General features: G+C 36.4%; 2 protein-coding genes across 8 annotated transcripts in view; both read left to right on the top strand.

Annotated features, from left to right (window-relative positions):
- ALS2 (alsin Rho guanine nucleotide exchange factor ALS2) overlaps positions 1-21,391 on the top strand; it is a 74,866-nt gene that overhangs the window by 21,722 nt on the left and 31,753 nt on the right. For 4 of the 7 annotated variants that reach the window (XM_053918944.2, XM_024563856.4, XM_053918943.2 and 1 more), the window contains exons 5-12: positions 2,590-2,947; positions 4,534-4,702; positions 5,707-5,803; positions 11,321-11,398; positions 14,944-15,126; positions 16,989-17,160; positions 18,966-19,146; positions 21,112-21,177. In XM_053918944.2, the coding sequence (XP_053774919.1) occupies positions 2,590-2,947; positions 4,534-4,702; positions 5,707-5,803; positions 11,321-11,398; positions 14,944-15,126; positions 16,989-17,160; positions 18,966-19,146; positions 21,112-21,177 (1,304 nt within the window). Of the gene's footprint in view, positions 1-2,589; positions 2,948-4,533; positions 4,703-5,706; positions 5,804-11,320; positions 11,399-14,943; positions 15,127-16,988; positions 17,161-18,965; positions 19,250-21,111; positions 21,178-21,391 lie in introns of those variants that run through there. The other 3 variants (XR_006655997.2, XM_024563855.3, XM_045198201.2) reach the window with 3 other exon arrangements.
- On the top strand, positions 1,583-2,299 carry LOC112307729 (FUN14 domain-containing protein 1-like). The gene has a single exon (XM_024563857.2). It carries the CDS (start codon positions 1,595-1,597, stop codon positions 2,060-2,062), a length of 468 nt encoding a protein of 155 aa, XP_024419625.2. The 5' UTR covers positions 1,583-1,594; the 3' UTR covers positions 2,063-2,299.

Genomic DNA, 21,391 nt, shown 5'->3' with positions numbered 1-21,391 from the left:
ATTTGTTAAATACAGGATTGCCAAAAAGTAGGTTCATAGTTGTTTGTATGGAAAATAATACAGTAATCAATAAATAATAATATAAGAATAAGCTGTGTTTCACATACTAAACATTGTAAACCTACTTTTGCTCCATGCTGTATTTTGTTAATGATTCACTTGCACAGAAATAGCTTTCTCGAATTTAGTATTTAATTCAACAAATGTATTGAGTACCTGTCAAGCACTGTTCTAGTCAACAGTAATTATTTCCTTTAAGATAATCAAAAGCCACCCTAGCTGGTGTGGCTCAGTTGGTTGGAGCATTGTTTCATAGACCCAAAGGCTGAGGGTTCGATTCCCAGGCAGGGCACATACTCAGGTTGCAGGTTCAGTCCCCAGTTAGGCACATACGAGAAGGCACCCATTCGATGTTTCTCTCTCACACTGATGCTTCTCTGTCCCTTCCACTATTTCTAAAATGAAAAAAAAAATGCCCTTGGGTAAGGATTTTTAAAAAAAACATCAAAAGCCAATGTTAATTTTTTTTTGTTTGGTTTTTAGTTCAGGATAAATTAAGGAATGTGTATATGCCTTTTGACCTTAGGGTAGCATAGGAAGCAAATTGTTTATTGTGACCTGTGCTGGTAAGTCAAAAGCTTTTTGTATGTAGTTATAAGGTACTTTTTAATAAATAATGGTGCCTGACAGTTCACAATAAATTTCAACTGATTTTTCATTAAGATACTAGAAAACTTTAGTTTGACTTTCTAATATAGCAATGAATAACACAAAGAACACTGGTTCCAAATGTTTAATTATTAACCTACCTCATTTACTCTTTGCGGTAGTGAGAGCAAAAGTAATAACTTCTGTTTACCTAGCTCCTGGGTCATGGAAAATAACTCATTGATGAAATAGTGGAAGGACTTGAACTAAGAGCGTAATTTAGGGGCTGATAGGCCAGAGGTATAACTTATTTTTCTGCCTGTATATGTTGTATCTAAATTTACATTTATAAAACATTTTAGGAAAAACACTTAAATTTTATTTTATTTATTTTTAAAAATATTTACTTATTTTTAGAGAGAAGGGAAGGGAGGGAGAAAGAGAGGGAGAGAAACATCAGTCTGTGGTTGCCTCTCATGTATCCCCCACCGGGGACCTGGCCCGCAACCCAGGCATGTGCCCTGACTGGGAATCAAACCAGCAACCCTTTGGTTTGCAGGCCAGTGCTCAGTCCACTGAGCCACACCAGCCAAGGCAGGGAAAGCTTTTTTAAAAACATGTAATTTTTCCCCTGATATTTCTTAGGAGCATTCTGTGTAAATTTTTGTAAAAGTGATAGATAAAACTTTCATCTTTTCAATCTTCTATTCAGGGCTGTCACAGTGCACTTCATATTAAAGATTATGTTTTTCATACCTTTTTTCTCCTTTCCCTTTTTACTATGCTTAATTTTATGAAAGTAGCTGAGAGGCTTATTTTTAAATACCATAGAAAAATACAACACTAAAAAGGAAGTACTTTTGATAAGGAACTGTATTTTGCATACTTGTTTTCATATAATGTCAGATCGGTGATCAAGAGGGCAGTATCTTTAGCCGGTGGTATCATGACGACCCGGAACCCCCCTCCCCGAGAATATGAAAGTGATGATGACTCTTATGACGTGTTGGATTTAACTGAGTATGCAAGAAGACACCACTGGTGGAATCGTGTTTTTGGCCACAGTTCTGGACCTATGGTAGAAAAATACTCAGTAGCCACCCAGATTGTAATGGGTAGAGTGACTGGCTGGTGTGCAGGATTTTTGTTTCAGAAAGTTGGAAAACTTGCAGCAACTGCAGTAGGTGGTGGCTTTCTTCTCCTTCAGATTGCTAGTCACAGTGGCTATGTGCAGATTGACTGGAAGAAAGTTGGAAAAGGTGTAAACAAAGCAAAAAGACAGATTAAGAAACGAGCAAATAAGGCAGCACCTGAAATCAACAACATAACTGAAGAGGCAACAGAATTTGTCAGACAGAACATTGTGATATCAGGCGGATTTGTGGGAGGCTTTTTGCTAGGCCTTGCATCTTAAGTATATGAATATTGTATCACAGCAGTCACCTGTGAGAAAAGCAGTGGTGGTGACAAGGCAGTCTCTCAGTATTACACGTCACCAGGCTGTCCAGGGCAACAAGAAACAAATAGCTAAACAATATGAAACTCACAACTTAGCATATTGTCATCTGAAGGTTGGCAAATTAGTATCTGCTGTAAAACAACCTACATGGTATATGTACAGTAGTATTCCTGAGCAGAACATGGCTTCCATTTATTCAAATCAGATGTTCTTCATTGTGCATTATAGTACAGAGCCAATAAATACAACTTTGTATCATAGCTGCAACACTAGGGCTGACTTTTTTTTAAAGATATATTGGCAATAAACTGAAGAACTGTAAAAAAAAAAAAAAGGGCAATATTTTTAAGTTGGAGATAATAAGACTTTTATATTATGTTCTTGTATGTGCAAATAGTGATGGATATTAAAGGTTTTTTTATTGATTGCTATTGTATAAGGGATCATATTTTTATATACTTTTTTATGTGTTTATATTTTAGCCTCTTGCAGAAGAAGTAATTCCCAATCTTCATAGCCCACCAACCACAAGCACCTCAGCCCTAAATAGCCTGGTGGTCTCTTGTGCGTCTGCTGTTGGTGTGAGAGTGGCTGCTACATACGAAGCTGGGGCCTTGTCTCTTAAGAAAGTTATGAACTTTTATAATACAGCCCCTTGTGAACCTGGAGCTCAGGCAGGCAGTGGTTCCACAGGACCAGAAGGTCTGAAAGATATCAGAGAAGAACAGGTTAAACAGGAGTCAATGCAAGGAAAGAAAAGTTCAAGTCTTGTGGATATCAGAGAAGAAGAATCAGAGGGAGGCAGCCGAAGACTCTCCCTCCCTGGATTGCTGTCACAAGGTAAGGAAGTAGCCAGGTTTTGTGGGTTGACTTGTGCTGAATCCAAGATGCTCCTGACATCACATACTGTGTTATTATAAATTAGCTTTCCAAAGTGCTAAAGCTGACATTGACATGTCAAAATTTATTTAATGATGGTTTTAAAAGAAAGTTACAAATAAAAAAAAGAAAGCTACGTATTTTTCTGCTCTAGAAATAAACTTAGAACCTAACTTTTTTATGATGTTTGCTCCTGCCTGTGAACTTTATTATGAACCTTATTTTGTTCTGGAATGTAGCAATGGCTTCCTTATTTCCTAGTTGGGGCCTCTACTCCAGGTTGGTGAAGTTGCAGATGTGACCACTGGATATATGCATAGTTACATACTTGACCTGAAAGTAAAGATACTTTTAAGCATCAATAAGAGAAAAACTTCATTTTCCGAAACCACTAACAATAAATGCTTAGAATATTAAGAATATTATGCAGTTGGTCCTACATTTCTCAATCAGTTTAGGAATCTTAGTCATCTAGACTTCTGCTTCTCAAAATGTGTCCTGCACACCAGCAATTTAAGTAGCGCTGGGACTTTGTTAGAAATGCAGGATATCAGGCTCCTCTTCAAACCTAATGAATCAGAATATGCATTAGAACAAATCCCCAGGTGACTAGTGTGTGCTTTCAAGTTTGAGAAGTATTGCACTTGACTAGAAGTTGGCAAACTTTTTCTGTAAAGAGTTTAAGAGGCATATTTTATGATTTGCAGGCAATATGCATAGTCTCTGTTACAACTACTTAATTTGCTGTTGTTGCCTAAAAGCAGCCAGAGATAATAGATAATGATCAAAGGTATATTCCAATAAAACCTTATTTACAAAAATAAGCATTGGGCTTATTTGACCCACTGGCTATAGTTTACCGACCCCTGGTTTGCACCATTTTGTGCAAAGTTCCTATACTTGTAATAAGATTTACCTTTTCTTCTCTGTCCCTTTTTCCTACACTTGTTCTGCGTAAGTCATTACACTTTCTTGTGCCACTGAGCACTTAAGTTATCTTGCCTCCTAATTCTCATTGCCACTAGATTTTCATCTATGCAAATAAAACCCGTAGCCTTGATTAATTTGCATATGTGTGTATAAAGGAAGCCCATGAATTGTATTAAGTCTGAAGAATTATCTTATGCCAAAATTTTCTTATTCTTAAAAGTCCTCTAGCCTTTTATCTTTGAGATATCTTTGATCGCAAATGTGGAATATTGATTGTTGTTACACAGAAATGTCATACGGAATCGGGTTCTATGGGCAAATGTTTGGAAGGGACCTGGATTAGACAGATGTAAGCAGGGCTTTTAATCGCAGGACTTGTCATTCCCTTTAGTATGTTAATGTATGTGTGACTTTACGGGGCTGGTGGTGGAGGATAGAGTATAGTAGGCAGCATTTGCCAAACTCATTTGACTATTTTTGCAGAGAGCCTATAGAATGTGCTTCACAAAACCATGTTAGTGTATTTCTTTGAAAATCAATAGTTTATCAAAATGATAATCTCCTTCCCCTCCTCCACTCCTCATCGGCTCCCTCACCCTATCTCTGGTTTGTTTCAGTTTCCCCCAGGCTGCTGAGAAAAGCTGCACGGGTGAAAACACGGACAGTGGTTCTAACTCCTACATACAGTGGAGAAGCAGATGCACTCCTACCTTCTCTGAGGACAGAGGTGTGGACATGGGGAAAAGGGAAGGAGGGGCAGCTGGGCCATGGTGATGTTCTGCCTAGGTGAGTGCTGCCTGTGTTCACCGTTAGGAAGTGACTTAAGTAACCTGTCTCATGCGAAGGTCTCTAAATCTTTATTTCCTCATAGAGCAAATCTGGTCTCTTCTAATTCAGAATTATTATACACTATTAACTCTGATTTAAAAAACAGCCGTCATCTTAGTCTAGAGTTTGTTCCTAGCAATAAAGGACTTACGTATCCATGGCGTACCTTTCCATTCCATCTTTGATGTACAGGGTGGGGCAAAAGTGGGTTTACAATTCTTCGTATGGAAAATAATACAATAATTAAGAAAGAATAATGCAAGAATAAACTGTGTTTTGTGTACTCAGCTTGTACACAACTGTACAAACCTACTTTTGCCCCACCCTGTATATTCATCTTGAAACAGAAAAGCATGTTTGGGATAAGGTTGTATTTCATTGAATGATTCAGATTTTTAACTTATAAAGAAAGAACCAACATTGTCTTAACCTCAAAAGATTATTTCTCAGCTCCTCCCAGAATAACTATAACCACAATATTAAACCATGTCTATCTACATACCTCAGGGAAAAACTGTTGTTTAAGGGGAACTCTATGCTATTAACAAATCAGACATTTGTGAAGGTGTATAAATTGAATGATTATCTAAAACAGTCAGTTAATGTCTCTATTCCTAGGCAACTGTTGGATTTAAAAAAAAAAGACTTAACTCCTCTCTTTGATTATATTTCATTGTGTCCTAAGTAGCCTCTCTACCATATGACTCATTTAGTGGTTATATGATTCTTAACATGTTCTGAATTTGGTGGTTAATTAGTGACTGAAAGACAAAGATTAAAATCATCCAAAATTAATTCCATTTAGGAATAGCTTGAACATATATCCATCATTTTTATTTCACTGTTTTCTTTTGAAATGTTTATTATTACTTGAAAGCACTTACTGCGTAATTTGAGAAAAGTCTTGATTCTTGCTGCAAATACTTACTTTGAGTTCGTGTGTATGTATGCTTTTCTTTAAGGCTTCAACCATTGTGTGTAAAATGTCTGGATGGGAAAGAAGTAATCCATCTGGAGGCAGGTGGTTACCATTCTCTTGCACTTACTGCAAAATCCCAGGTAGGAGTCAAACTATTAAAAGCTTATCTTAATTTCATGGAAAACCTGAATAAAAAGATTAAACATTTATTGAGAATCTGCTGTGTGTCAGGCAACAATCCCATATCTCACTTGATCTTTCCAGTGTTTTATGTTGCATAGCAGTATTTCCATTTTACAGGAAGGTTTAGAGAAATTATATAACGTGTCTAAAGTCACACATGTGATAGTAGAGTTTGGATTGAACACTGGTGTACCTATCAAAGAATCTTGCTATAATTTGCTTTCATGTAAAAACAACTCAAAATTTTCCAGGGTATTGGTGAATTTCCATAAGTAAGACACTAAAAAAAGAAAACAAAGGCATTTTTCTCCTTTAAAATTGTGGAACCTGGGTACTTCCAGTCAAGATGGCTACATAGGCAGACATGGTTTGTCTCTTCACACAACAACATCAAAATTGCAGTTAAATTATAGAACAACCATCATGTCAGAAATCGAGTAGAACGGAAGTCTGACAACTAAGGAATTAAAGAAACCACATCCATCCATCCTGGTAGGAGGGGCGTAGATGTGGAACAGGCTGGTCCCACACCCATGGGCGGTGGATAAAAATTCATGAGGGGTATTATGGGGTAAAGAGTCCCAGCCCCACACAAGGCCCCCCCAGCCCAGGATTCCAGTGCCGGGAAGATAAATACCCACAACTTCTGGCTATAAAACCCAGCAGGGCTTGGGTTGGTAGAAGAAAACTGCTGGAACCCCAAGCAGTTCCTCTTAAAGGACCCACACATGGACTCACCTACTCAGGCTCCTTCTGAGCTCCAGCACTGGGATAGCAGCTTGAAAGGAACCAGTGGTATAGAGACAGAAACTGAAATATCTGGTATCGAGGCAAGCAGAGGCCATTGTCCCTTTTCTAAACTCTTCCCCCAACAGAGCCAGTAAGCTGCTACCATATCTGAGACTAGCTCAGCCTGGCTAACACTGTTTGACCTGCCTTGGAGATTCCCAGAGACTCTACCCCACCCAACATAGGGACCCATCCAAGTTGCTTTTCCATATGAATGGCTCGTCATGGCTCATGCTTCATAATTTCCTAAATCTTCTCCAACAAGCAACACCTGGCTTCAGTGAATCACAGGCCTGGCACTAGCAGCAGCCAGCCTTGATTCACAGCTTGGCTTCCCCTAGGAATCTCCAAGCCCACCACAAGTAGCAGCCATCTCAGATTGCTTTATAGTTCAGGCAGGGTGGCTCTGGGCAAAACACAGGTCAGGGCTGACCTTGGCCTGCACCTCTTGGGAAACTCCAGGGCCAGTGTACCCAATAGACAGCTGCAGACCACATCGGATCACCACCACCCTGTCCCTGCACAGCTGATCCTCCATGGAAGGCAGAGGTTAGTGGTCAGTGATTGCAGCCAGTCCTTGCAGCTGACTGGCCTGAGTAAGTCCCTGCCATTGATCTGCCAACAGCAACCAAGGCTCAACTACAAGAGGAGGGTGTACTCAGCTCACATGAAACACATACCTCCTGTACCCAGCTTGGGTGATAGGGGAGGCTGTACCACTGGACCCTACAGGATACACCTACCACATAAGGCCATACAACCAAGACACGAAGTCCAAGCAAGTTCTACCTAATTCATAGAAACAAACACAGGGAGGCTGCCAAAACAAGACAAAGAAACATGGCCCAAATGAAAGAACAGATCAAAACTCCAGAAAAAGAGCTAAACAAAATGGAGATAAGCAATCTATGAGTTGCAGGGTTCAAAACACTGGTTATAAGGATGCTCAAGGAACTTAGTGAGGATCTCAGTAGCATAAAAAAGGTCCAGTCAGAAACAAAGGATACACTAACTGAGATAAAGAACAATTTATAGGGAAACAACAGTAGAGTAGATAAAGCCAAGAATCAAATCAATGATTTGGAACATAAGCAAAAAACAACTAATCAGAACAGTAAAAAGAAAAAACAATCCAAAAAATGAGGATAGTATAAGCAGCCTCTGTGACAACTTCAAGAGGTTCAACATTCACATCATAGGGATGCCAGATGGAGAAAAAAAAAGCAAGAAATTGAAATTTTATTTGAAAAAATAGTGAAAGATAACTTCCCTAATTTGGTGAAGGAAATAGACATGCAAGTCCAGGAAGCACGGAGAGTCCCAAACAAGATGGATGTAAAGAGGCCCACTCCAAGACACACCATAATTAAAATGCCAAGAGTTATAGATAAAGAGAGCATCTTAAAAGCAGCAAGAGAAAAACAGTTACCTATAAAGGAATTCCCATAAGACTGCCAGTTGATTTCTCAAAAAATTTTGCAGGCTAAATAGGAGTGGCAATAAATATTCAAAGTCATACAAAGCAGGGACCTACAGCCAAGATTGCTCTACCTAGCAAAGCTATCATTTAGAATCTTAAGAGCGATAAAGAGCTTCCCAGACAAGAGAGAAATAAAGGAGTGCATCATTACAAACCACTATTATATGAAATGTTAAAGGGACTTATTTAAGGAAAAGAAGATCAAAACTGTGAACAATAAAATGGCAACAAACACAAATCTATCAAAAATTGAATCTAAAAAACAAACAAGCAAATAAGAACAACAGAGACAGAATCATGGATACAGAGAACCTTCTGATGGGTGCCAGATGGGAGGGACATTGGGGATATGGGTGGAAAGTGAGGGGGTTAAGAAGTACAAATGGGTAGTTACAGAATAGCCACAGGGATGTAAAGTACAGTACAGGAAATGGAGTAGCCAAAGAACTTATATGTGTGACCCATGGACATGAACAATGGTTGGAGTTGGGGGGCGGATATTGGCCAGAGGGGGGCAAAATCAGGACACCTGTAATAGCATAATCAATGAAATACCATTTTTTAAACAAATGTGGGACCTGAAAGTGACCTCCAGAATAACTTAAAGCCAGGACCATATAAATAAACCCTCCTAATAAAAGTAGTTGTTTGACGTTATTCTTAAATATATACATATAATGATTCTTCATCATTTCCTTTATCTTTTTAGAAAAAGTCAGTGAAGGATTCTAAATGCATTAAATATTTTATTTTAAATTTCACATAGCAGGCTAGCCAAAAACTAACATAGCACATATAAGTAACTATGAATATGAGGAAGGAAATGGATAATTTATAGTTATTAACATGACAAATCATCTAAAAGTCTTAAGAGTTTAGGAATGTGGTTAGTTACAAAATAAACATAATTGCTAGCCTTCTTATATACACAAAATAAAACAGAAAACATGCCAAGGCCAAAAGCTATTCACAATTACAACAAAAGTATTAAGGAAATAGGAACAGTCTTAGGAAATGTGTAGACCCTGTATGACACAAACTCAAGAACTCTTCTAATAGGTCATAAAAGATGATAGAACTAAAGGGTGGGAGGTTTTATTTTCAGATGAGAAGAGTCAGTGTTGCAAAAATGCCACTTCACCCTAGATCTTTAAATCAGTACAGAGTAAATTCAATACAATCCCCAAAATACTCCAGTATAATATTTACAATTTCATAAAATGACTCCAATACTATTCTAGTAGAGTGAACATAGGCAGTGAGCCACATGAATTCTGAAAATGAACAGGAAGGGTGGATTAGAATTGGCCATATAAATATATTCTGAATGTACAAAAAGATAGTGGAACAGAAATATACCTATGGACTAGAAATAGACCCAAGTGTATGTGATGGAAATGGGCATTTCCAATCAGTAGCAGAAACAAAACTAAGGGTTCAGTAAATGCTGTTGGAACCACCGGTGTCTTATTTGCAGGATAAAATTAAGATAGCTTTACATATTCTACTTCTGGATGAATTAAAGATGTATATGTTTACAAAATAGACCCTTACATGGGAAAGAACAAATTTGGGTGATTTGTAAGAAATAACCTTATGAGTAGAAAAAGGCATGCCATCAAAACCAGAAATTAGTAAGTAAAGATGATATGTTTGTCTACTTAATGAATAATCCTAAACAGCAAAAAAACCCCACAAACAAAATTAAGATATATAACAAACTGGGAAAAAACATTTGTAACACACATGACGGAATGTTACCTGATACATAAAGAAAAATTGTCATAGAGTACTTACATTCCATTCATGAAAGAAGAAACAGAAATGGCCAGCAATGAATGAAAAGGTGGTTAACCACTTAGCAAACAAATTGAAATTGAAATAAGAGTAACATATATTTCCCCCTATCACATTAGCAAGAATTGGACTTAATGCTAAGTGTTAGTGAAGATGTGGGGAAAAGGTACATACATTGCTAGTGAGAATGTGCATTGGACTTTGCTGGAAGACAGTTTGTCAGTATGTATCAGAAATCAGAAATCATATCTATTGACCCAGAGTTCTTTGCCTAGGGATTTATCCTAAGGAAATAGATACACAAATATGTACATTCAAACATTTTAATATAAATTTATATTAACAATTGAAAGAAATTATTAATATATATACTTACTGAGTAATTGATTAAACGATGCTCATAGTCAGGTTCTTTGTAGTTATAAATGATGTGGCTCTATGCTTATTGACATAGAAAAAATGTCAAAGCATACCATTAAGTAAAAAATACCAGGTGATGAAACAGCATTGATAATATAGTCCCATTTTGCACTTTACATTTTGTATGTACATTTTACCTAGTAGGCATTAACATTTCTGGAAGCGTATATTTGTGTTTTCCAAAACAAAATGGTAGTTATTTATAAGTAGTCAAATCACCAGTGGTTTTCAGTTTTAAGAACTTCTTTATACTGTCACATTCTTGCACAGTGACCAAGGGTTACTTTTATAATCAGAATAAATAAAACTACATTTATTTTACACATTCCCGCTGTCTAATTTTTCGTTTTGTTTTGTTTTGTTTTGCTCTATAGTGGAGCATCGGTACTTGTGTTTCTCCTTCAGTGACTCTTACATGAAAAGCCTTTCTAGTCATTCCATAGTGCTCCTATATACAGAGCAAAAATTCGTGATTACTTTTTTTTGCAGCACTTAGCTATATTTTTTATCACTTTCTTTGTAAGTGACAATAGAAGATAATTTTGTGGGATTAAATCCTGGCTCTGCTACTTACAAATTAGTTTCCTATCTGGGCCAGTTTCCTTATCTGTAAAAATAGAATTATGAGAATGAAACATTAATTAATACACAAAGTGTTAAGAACAATGCCTGGAAGATAGTCAACGCTTGAAAAATGTTATTGTTAACCCTTGCACTCTGTCTTCCTATGTACACTATATACCCATTATCTGTGTATGGTCTTGTTTAAAATAAATTTCCTTGATATCTGTTATTTTAAAGAGTAGAAAGACTAGTATAAGTAACTTGTGAAAAGACTCATTTAAGTAATTGATGTGTAACTATCGGTGTATATGTGTGTGTGTGTGTATATGTACATATGTGTATGTGTGTATGTTATAAAGGTTCAGAATTGACATGCAAAGTCAGATTCACAACTCTAACCTACTTTCTTGTGGTTTTCTAATAGGTTTACTCATGGGGTAGCAATACCTTTGGTCAACTTGGGCATTCCGATTTTCCAACAACAATCCCTCGTCTTGCAAAGGTACTTTTGCGAACTTGAAACTTCTATGTCAACTTATTCCAGAATTCTAAGTTATAACACTTTATATTTCTTAATGTCATGTTTTAAAACAAGATGTGAAATTTGTAACATAAATGTGTTTTGATATACTTTAAAAAATATATATGAAACCACTTGTTTTCAAGACAAATGTTATACTTTTGATGTGTTATATTTATATTTACTGATGTGTTATAGTTCTTAGCTTTCATTGTTCATTGAACATTTGTAGTTTTCTTTGTCCTTTTATAAAAGTAAAAATGATAAAATCCTTTCTTTTAAAATAAGTGTTTCTAGGACTATTATCTAGACTTCTGAACTTTATACTACCAAATGCCTACTCTTTGACTTCTCACTCAATTTTGACCTTTACATAACATTATTTGGTGGTGTTATGTCTTGTTTTGGTTTCTTTTATATACTTAGTCCTGGTAGTAAAACCTTTTTGAACCTTCTCATTTTCTGTAGTGAAACAAAGTATAGATGATTTCTTCACTGCTGTGTGAATTGGTTTTAGTTTATGTAATGCTATTCAGATATTGGTAATTTCTAGTCTCTTTGATGCAATTCTAGAAGAATGTTTCTCAACCTTTTTTCTCCCTCAACATCCTAAAGAAATATCAAATCCTCATCAATAGTATTGACTCCTTATACAAGATTTGTTTGGGCTTTTGGGGGTGGGGTAGTGAGTAGGGAGTACATGCATGGTGGTACATGCCTAACAGAATGGAATGTGGAGCTCATGTATTTATGATTTGATTCTGGTATCTCCCGCACCCCAAGACATGCTCCCTCTACTCAAAGTAACAGAGACTAAAAAAGGATAGTTAACCTCAATCCAGTGATTCATGTTAATACATAGCCCAATGACTCACCCAGGTATTCAGTGTACACTTGCATGCACCACTTTGTGAGAGTTTTACATGCTGCCTTTTCTTGCAGCAAACTTAGTTTTCCTGAGAAGATTTAAATTAAACATCAGGGAACAGTTATTACTTCTAGCTCCAATCTTAAATATTTTCATTATAAAACATTGTAGTGGTAAGCTATTTAATTTCTGCTATTTTACCACAAATAAAGATATGGTAAATCATTGTTCCTTGTTTTTTGTTCATTTGAATAAATTACAACATGCATTTATTCATACTTAGGAAGGTTTTATAATGTAGCATGGAGACCCTGGAAATAAATTTTTTATTTAACATTTTAGTCAGGCAAGAAAGAATGGAGTTTGTTATTGGGTTGGCCAAAAAGTCCATATGGGTTTTTCTGGGGGAAAAAAAAGACACATTTTTCATTTTCACTGATAACTTTATTGATTTGGTTAGTTTGAGTACGTTGGCTATCTCTCACATAGTATAACATTGATTGTTTTCAGTTAATGTCTGTATTTGATTGCTGTCAATTTCATCTGGTCTTCCTGAATGAAACATTGTCCAGAGCGAAATCTCCAGCCCGAAACTTTGCAAACCACTTTTGACATGTCTGATCAGTCATAGCACCTTCTCTATACACTGTACAAATCTTTTTTTGCGTTTCAGTTGTGTTTTTACCTTTCTTGAAATAATAAAGCATAATATGCCAAGAATGTTGCATATTTTCTTTCATCTTCAACATTAAAATGGCTACACAAGTTTACCAATTTTTAATTTTTTTTAAATGCACGCTGATATGACAGCTGTCACAATACAATCTAACAAAACTGTTTCAAGTGAAATTAAAGACAACTAAGCACTACTAGAGCCATCTTAGGGAAAAAACCAAATGAACTTTTTGGGCAACCCAATACAAGGTTTTAGTTTCATTACTCTTTAAATGTACATACAAAAATATAGCATTAGGAGTTGGATTTTTTTTTTAAATTTTAAGAATGAGGAAAACAACTTGAAGTCATTTTAACTAAAGTCAAGCCAGGTGGTGAAAGACAAATACCGTATGATCTCACCTTTAAGTGGAACCTAATGAACAAAACAAACAAATGAGCAAAATAAAATCAGAGACTTGGAAATAAACAAGAAAAGGACAGTAACCAGAGGGGAGAGGGAGGAGGATAAAGATGAAGAAGGGGAAGGAGCAAGCCAAGAAACACAAATAGAGGACTTATGGGTGAGGACAATCAGGGGGATTGATTGTGGGAGTGGGTAGGGGACGGGGCAGAGGAGAGCAATGGGGAAAAAGGTGGGACAACTGTAACTAAACAACAATAAATAAAACTGGGGGGGGGGAAGCACCTTTATAGGTGGAAAGAAAAAAAAATAAAGTCAAGGTAAAGAGAGATTTGAGTTACTTTTGATTAGAGACTAAGAAAACTCTTTTCTTTGGAGAAAAAATTCATTCTTTGCAAAAATAACAGTAAGTCAGTTGTCAGGAGAGCCTGAATTTGAGAAGATAGTGTTATGTGGGAGAGGATAACTATAAAGCAGTTGAGATGTACGTGCACACACACGTTCTCTCACTCATTCATTCACGCCATCACCTAACACGTAGTATTTGGAACCTGCCTAGACACAAAGAATCCAATAGAAGTTTTTATTTTGCTTATCAGTCTAGGAGCCTAGGAGACATGGCTGAAGTTAGGTCTGGATGTTGGGGGCAATAGTTTTCATAGCCGAACACTTTCTTTAAATGAAATCTTATGTGGAATTCCATGCATAAAACAGATACACGTAGAACTACTTTTGTTGAAGAGTGGAGGGGGGTGAGGACAGAGCCCTGGCACCTGCCTTTCCATGGTGGCTCTTGAATCACTATGTGGAATCCTAAGGTTTGAAAACTATTAGTTTAAGGCATACTTTGCCATACATCAGAATCCCCTGGAAAGCTTGTTAAACAGATCGCCAGATCCCAACCTCCAGAAGCTCTGTGGCTGCAGAGTCTGCATTTCTAACATACCTCTAGGTAGTTGCTGCTGCTGCTGCAAAGATTACTTGTTGTGAAACACTGGTCTAGAGTCTAGAGGATCCATGTAAATAAAATTGTAAGGGTTTTGTCTGTTTCAGTATCCTGGGAGTTGGCACAGTGAAGTCACATCAGAGAGGTAGTGAATTCCAAGTGGGAAAACTGAATTTTAGCATTCAATTGGCCAGAATGGAATTTAGCCTTGTTAGACCTTTTTTTTAACCTTGAGTTCTATGTACACAGCCAAATGAGAACAGACAAAGGTGTGTGCTATTTATTGGAATAGGGCTTTAGAAGTTTCTGGTCCTCTTGATTGTAGTACAGGCCAAGTCCTATGGGGACTTAAAAAAATAAAAAATCAGATCTGTATTTTTTTCTTTTTTAATTCCAATTATTTAGATTTTTATAAAAACAATCCAGTTCTAAATGTAAAACTGAACAAAGGATTTCTTCTTACCCCTTTGTCTGTTCTGCATTTGATTAGGTACATTGCCTGGTAAATTTTGCCCTCTGAGATATGACTGACTGCACCACACTTGTTTAAGTAACCTGATATTTCAGTTCCTGTGGATCTGACGTTCTTTCTGATTCCTTCATCTTGGACAGACAATATCTTGCTGTCATTGCAGGTAAACAGTAAAAATGGAGTCTGGAGTGTAGCTGCAGGCCAGGATTATTCCCTGTTTTTGGTGGATACAGAAGACTTCCAGCCTGGGTTATATTACAGTGGCCGACAGGAACCTGCAGAAGGTGACAACCTTCCAGAGAATCACAGTGGTACTAAGACTCCAGTACTTCTCTCCTGTAGTAAGGTGAACAGGAATTGGATCCTAAGGCCCACATTCTATAGTGCACGAGAAGTATTTTGTTTTTGTTATTTGTATGTATACCTGTTATTACGTATCTCTGACTGCTATGTTTAAAATTGCAAGCCCCGCCCTGGCCAGGTGGCTCAGTTGGTTGGAGCAGCATCCCGTGCACTGAAAGGTTACAGGTTCAGTTCTCGGTTGGGACACTATGGAAGGCAACTTGATTGATGTTTTCCTCTCACATGGATATTTTTCTCCCCCCACCCCTCTCTAAAATCAATAAACATGCTGAGGTTGTAAAAAAAAAACTTGCACACCCTCTCCTTCATCCCTTATCTCCTTTTCCTGACTTACTTCTCTCCATACTGCCTGTCACCATCTAATACACTACATAATTTACTTACTTTGTCTATTGTCTGTCTTTAACTGTAAGATTCATAAGAGTAGGGATTTTAAGATTTCTTATTTACTTCTGTATGCTTGTAGTAAATACTTTATAAATGCTCATTGAATTCACACCCTCATGTAGGAATATTAAAAAGTACATTTCACGGTGATGTTTCCTGACTGCATTTGTGGATCTCTCAGAGATGAATGTGAATATAAAGAGAGTAGATGAATTTTTAACTGTAAGTGGGAAGTAAAAATTTCAGGGGCCTGACAGGCCACCGACAGTGTTCTATTTCCTATCTCTTCCCTGTTTCTCTTAGCTTTTCATTTTATTTACTACAGATTATCCCTTTTTCATTTGTTGATCTGAATTTCTTTGCTTTCCTACTTTCTAACTCGTCATAAACTTAAATCATTGCCTGTTTCTGTGTCATCCCCTCCCTCCACCCCCCACTAAGGGAACTCACCTCCTCAAAGTGATATGCCGCCAGGAAATTAACCTTCAAAGCTAGTACATTCTGGATTTCTTTTTCTTATTGAATAATATGTCCTATGGACTTTTTTTTTACGCTTTGTTTTTTCTGGCTAAATATGTAAGCTATGAATGTACAGAGACAAGATCTTTCTTGCTAAAGGCAACACTGGCCAAGATTTAGCTCTTAACCTATATGTATATCCTGTTATTCCAGACACACTAATTGACTCTTTGTAGTTGTTGGCCCTGGCTCCACATTCCCCATCCAAGATGCCACAATCCAGATAAGGGATGAAATATCCTGATGAAAGGGATGAGGCTCTAATGTGCCTTTAGTTACAATGGAATTTTAATAGGCTGTTGGGTCTGCAGCTTAGTTGCCTAGTTTAATAGTGATATGTGAATGAAGACATTGAATGTTTTTATTCAGTGGTGTCATAAATAAATGAAAAAAGTATCTTTTATAGAAAATCCCTGTATGTTGTAAAGTATTTTTAAGAGACAAGATAACTCCCAGACCTTTGATACTTTGTTCTATAGCAGATTCCTCTCTGCTCTCATTTATCCTATGTTATGCAAAAAGGAGTCCTGAGACATGAATCCACATCATTTGGATTTTTATCTGTTTAGGGTTTATGTCTCTGGTTCTAAACACATGTAATATAAAATAAAAAAGTATTTTGGCAATAAATTAAAGTATAGTACATGTAGTTATATATAGATCCAGATATATATGTAACAGTGGTGTACTGGTAAGCCATCTCTAAAATTCAAATCAAAACAAGACCAAAAAGCAGTGATCTGTAATGTTTGCCATTGGGATGGAGGGTAAATTTTATTATTGCCAATTTCAAGCTACCAGTGGTTTCGTTATCAACTTGCAAAATTCCTGAATATTTATCAGTTGGCTCTTGCCAGCTGATATAAGCCAGCTCCAATGCCCAAATTGCTACTAGTAAGTTATATTTTATCTTTAATCTTTTTTTGTCCTCTGTTTTAGCTTGGATATATAAGTAGAGTGACAGCAGGAAAAGAAAGCTATCTAGCCTTGGTGGACAAGAACATAATGGGATATATTGCCAGTCTCCATGAGTTGGCTACTACGGAAAGACGGTTTTATTCAAAACTTAGTGATATCAAATCTCAGATTCTCAGGCCTCTTCTCAGTTTAGGTAAGTAGAACACTCTTGTTTTATCTGTTCTTCCTACATCACAACTAAAACCTTTGAGTTATGGTTTATCCCTTTCTTTCCATTCTCTTCTTTCTGTACACAGGCAGTCAACACCTTGCAAACTTTCAGTAGCCTAGTTACCACTGCCCTAGCCTACCACTCCTAGAGCTCCTTTTACTTGTGGAAGTAGAAAATGGAGCTTTCCAAATATGCACACCAGAGAAGCAGAAACAGCTTTTTGGGAAAGTTGATTCTAGGAGCTGGACTTCTAAACAACACTTCTAGCCCCACCAGTCCTAAGATACCTTATGTTATACTACCCGTATAACATATACCCGTAGTATAACATATACTACCCGTATTTTTCATTTTCTTTGTTCTAGCTCTTAGAATTATGTCAAATAGAGATTCATTTGGATTTACATATAGTCTCTTGAAATTGTTGATAACAGTGTTAAGGGTCTTATCCCACATTAGCATGAGGTAATCAGCTACGAAGAGGATTGAAAGTGAGGAGATAATACAGAGGAAATGGATTATGATGGTCCTAGAAGGCGTGCTACTGTCCAGATATGCTAGGTACCTGGGGCCTCTAGGAGGTTAGAAAAGAATACCAAATGGAGATTGGAGGAGGCAGCTATTAAAAATAAATGTCCTTTATTTTAAAATATTTTCTAGGTTTGTCCCTGAACTCTGCAAATGGAGAGAAAGTTTTCTTTATCTTTCTCCTTGCTTGTATTCCTTGACCCCCTCTGAGGACCAAGAATTCAGGCTAATACTCTAGTAATTAAATGCTACCTTGGTAGTACATCAGCTTTTCCACATTAAGGTGACATTAGCTTTTATGGACAAGCTCATTGTTTTTAGTGGGAAAACATCTACTTTTCAAATAACTAACTTAGTGTTTCCTTTTAAGTTGGAGAGTACCTGCATTTTTTAAAAAAAAATGTATTTTGCTTATTTAAATGTTGTAGAGTCCCCTGTTCTGTAAATCCCCTCCAGTGGGTGGACCCAATACCCCAGGACTTTGGCAAGGGAAAGGAAGTAATCCAAGCTGCAGGCTTCCTGAATTGCTCTGAAAGGAGAGTGAAGTCTGCCTTTTCTCTTGTCCTGTTTTCTGATTTCTGTGTTGGTCTGCCCGTCAGCCTTACCGCTTGGTGAGAAGTCCTAGAAATTAGGAATTTTGGATTTGGAAAAGCAAATAATCCCCTGATGCCCTCTCTAAAGTTTAGAGCATCCTGGGCAGTCTGGTTTTTGGATTGCCCTTTGTGTACGGAAGTATTGGGCTTGTCCAAGGGACAAGTTGAACAGAAGTCAGTACAAAAAGTTGAAAATGTTAGCAAAGATATAACTACTTTGAGTAGTTAGTTATGAGTTTAATTCCTGGCTGTCACTAATCTCGTTGTGTGGAATTAGACAGTCCCCTTCTAGTGGCTTCAGATTACTTATCTTCAAAATGAGAGGAGAGTTGGATTAGCTCAGTAGTTCTTAAATTTGGCTGGTCTTCAGAATTACCTGGAAAGCTTTTCTTTTTAGTATATCCATCCTGGGGTCTTAACCCTGGCCTACTGAGTCAGAACCTGTGAGATCACTGTGAATGTGTTTTTAACAAGTCCTCAGATGACTGGATGCTGTGATCTCTAAAGTTACCTTCTTTAATACTGTGATTATTTGGGTTCATGCACCTCAACATGTTAAGTATTTTTAGAAAAGGGGAATTCATAATCTTGATCATAAGGGAGTATAGTATGCAGGTAATGAATTCTTTAGGTTATGTTATCATTATCATCATTATTTTGTTACAGAAAATTTGGGCACTGCAAGTACTGTCCAGCTGTTGCAGGAGGTGGCAAGCCGATTCAGTAAGCTATGTTACCTAATTGGTCAGCATGGAGCCTCACTGAGCAGCTTCCTTCATGGGATAAAGGAAGCCAGGAGCTTGGTCATTCTGAAGCATGCAAGTCTCTTCTTGGATAGTTATACAGAGCAAGTATCCAGTCCCGTGTCATGTTCAGTCTCTGCAGGGTTTTTCTGCCAAGGAGAACAGCTCCTTAATCAGAAGAGACTAGATTAGGGAGAGTGATATAAGGTAATAGAAATTGCAAAGCAGTATTTTAATCTTAAGCCAATTATAGTTCTGCATTGCTAAAATTTTAGTTTTCTCTAAGGGGAAAAAAAGGTTTAAAAATAATTCTTGTATTTGCTTCTGTATTCTAGCAGAATGATTGATAGTGTACTTTACATAAAATGTACTATAATAAATATGAATATGTAAACATTCCCTTTAGAGAACAAATTTGTTTACTTCAGTAAATTATACTACAATTTGATGAAATAAGTAACTAAAATTATTTTAAGATTACTGATTTTAAATACAGACTTGTTCCAATGTCTGGTTTTTACTGTTGTGTAAATGGAAGGTTTAAAGACCAAACTGTCTTTAACATAAAGATATTTTCTTAATAAAACTAAGGGTAGTTATCTAAGCCTCTTTCCATGTTTTTCAAGTAAAATATCCCAAATGTCTATGAAAATTTAAATATTTCTCACTTTTTCTTAATTTGAATTTTGACATTATGATGTAGGACATAATTTAAATGTTAGTTTAATGTATATTAATTTTTACTGTTGATCTGAAGTATAGGTTTTCTTCTTTGACTGAATACCCTCTAAGGGCCAGGTTCTGTGTGAAGCTCCAAGACCACAGCAGCCACAGCACAGAGGCAATAAAAAACACCAGCCTCAAGTTCATGTTCTATTGGTGTTCTGTTTAGGTTATTTATAGTATAAGTAATGTATGTTTATTATTGAAAACTGCAAATAAAGATAATCAAAGATTATCTTTATGTCACCCATAACCTCCTATCAGAAATAACCATTGTTAATCATCTTAATGTATTTTTTTTATTTAACATATATGTGCAAATAGATGTATATGGTTTTAATTCTAAGCAAAGTTTAATATACTTGAAGCTGTTGTCTGAGAGGAAAGGCCCTGACTGGAGTCTTTTAACTCCTGATCTTTCAGACATAAAAATAACATAATTTGTAGCTAAATGATAATGATAAATTTTGTTTGTGTGAAGGTTTCAGTTTTTATTAGTATAATTTTTCTTTTTTGACTTGTATTCATCGCAGTCTGTTTCAGTTCTTTTTTCTTCTTTTATACTTCAGAATTTATGCCTGAAATGCTTTTTATTTTGATGTCATGGGCATATTTGAACATAAATTATTCATATAGATGGAGCAAGTAAAATTTTATTTATAAAATTTAAAATTTATTTTTAATTATGGTAAAATACATGTAGCAAAATTTACCATTGTAACTATTTTTAACTGTATATCACCTTGGGCTATTTTTGATTTTGCCTTCTCTTTCCAAGGCAGTTGATTCCATTTGCCAGCCGAGGCGTATAGAAAAAATGTACATGACGCAAAGCAGTATATCAAGACTTAATCTGTAGCAGTAGATCAGTACTTTAACCAACATTTTCTAATGTTATTTCACTCAAGGTTTTAAAACATATTTTCTTACTGTTTCATCTCTGTTCTATTTCTGAAGACTTAATTGGAAAACCTAAAGTGAAGATTAGAGAAATTTTTCATTAAAAATTCAACAATTTTCATCATACTTTCTCAAATTTAAGTCACTAAGTAAAATCTACCAGGTAAATTCTAGCATCTTCTGCATAACTTTAGGTGTTTTTTTAATTTCCTATTATGTTAACATCTTTACTAAAATGGCTTATTTCCTCCCCTGATTATTGTGATTATTGCATAACCTGCCCTTCTCTTCAGTCCTTTATAGTTCATCTATGTTGACTTCACAGAAGTGCTGAAACTCATTGGTGAGATACCAAGAAGGATCTGTTCTGGATGCTTGTTCAGAAACCCCGAAGAACTAATACACATTTTAACACTAATGTACATGTGTTTTCTTTTTTGCTTAAGGTATTGTACATCAATTACAAATTTCCTGGTTATGGGAGGATTCCAGCTTCTTGCTAAGCCTGCCATGTAAGCATTCTGTTATCATTCTATTAACCAAAGGTCATGTTTTAAAGTGTTTTGTGTTTTTGAGTGCCCATGAAAAGCTTTTACCTGGTTATTTTACCAAATGAATCAAAATGTAGACTTTTACTAACTCTTATAGAGTTATTAGTAGCCTCTGATTATCATTGAAAGTAGTATGGTATTGAAAAAGCTGCAAGATCTGAGCATTTCTTTCTTG

This window comes from Desmodus rotundus, chromosome 2 (genome assembly GCF_022682495.2).
Source record: "Desmodus rotundus isolate HL8 chromosome 2, HLdesRot8A.1, whole genome shotgun sequence".
In the NCBI taxonomy this organism is placed as follows: Eukaryota; Metazoa; Chordata; class Mammalia; order Chiroptera; family Phyllostomidae; genus Desmodus; species Desmodus rotundus.
This window is presented reverse-complemented; position numbering and strand designations above follow the sequence as displayed.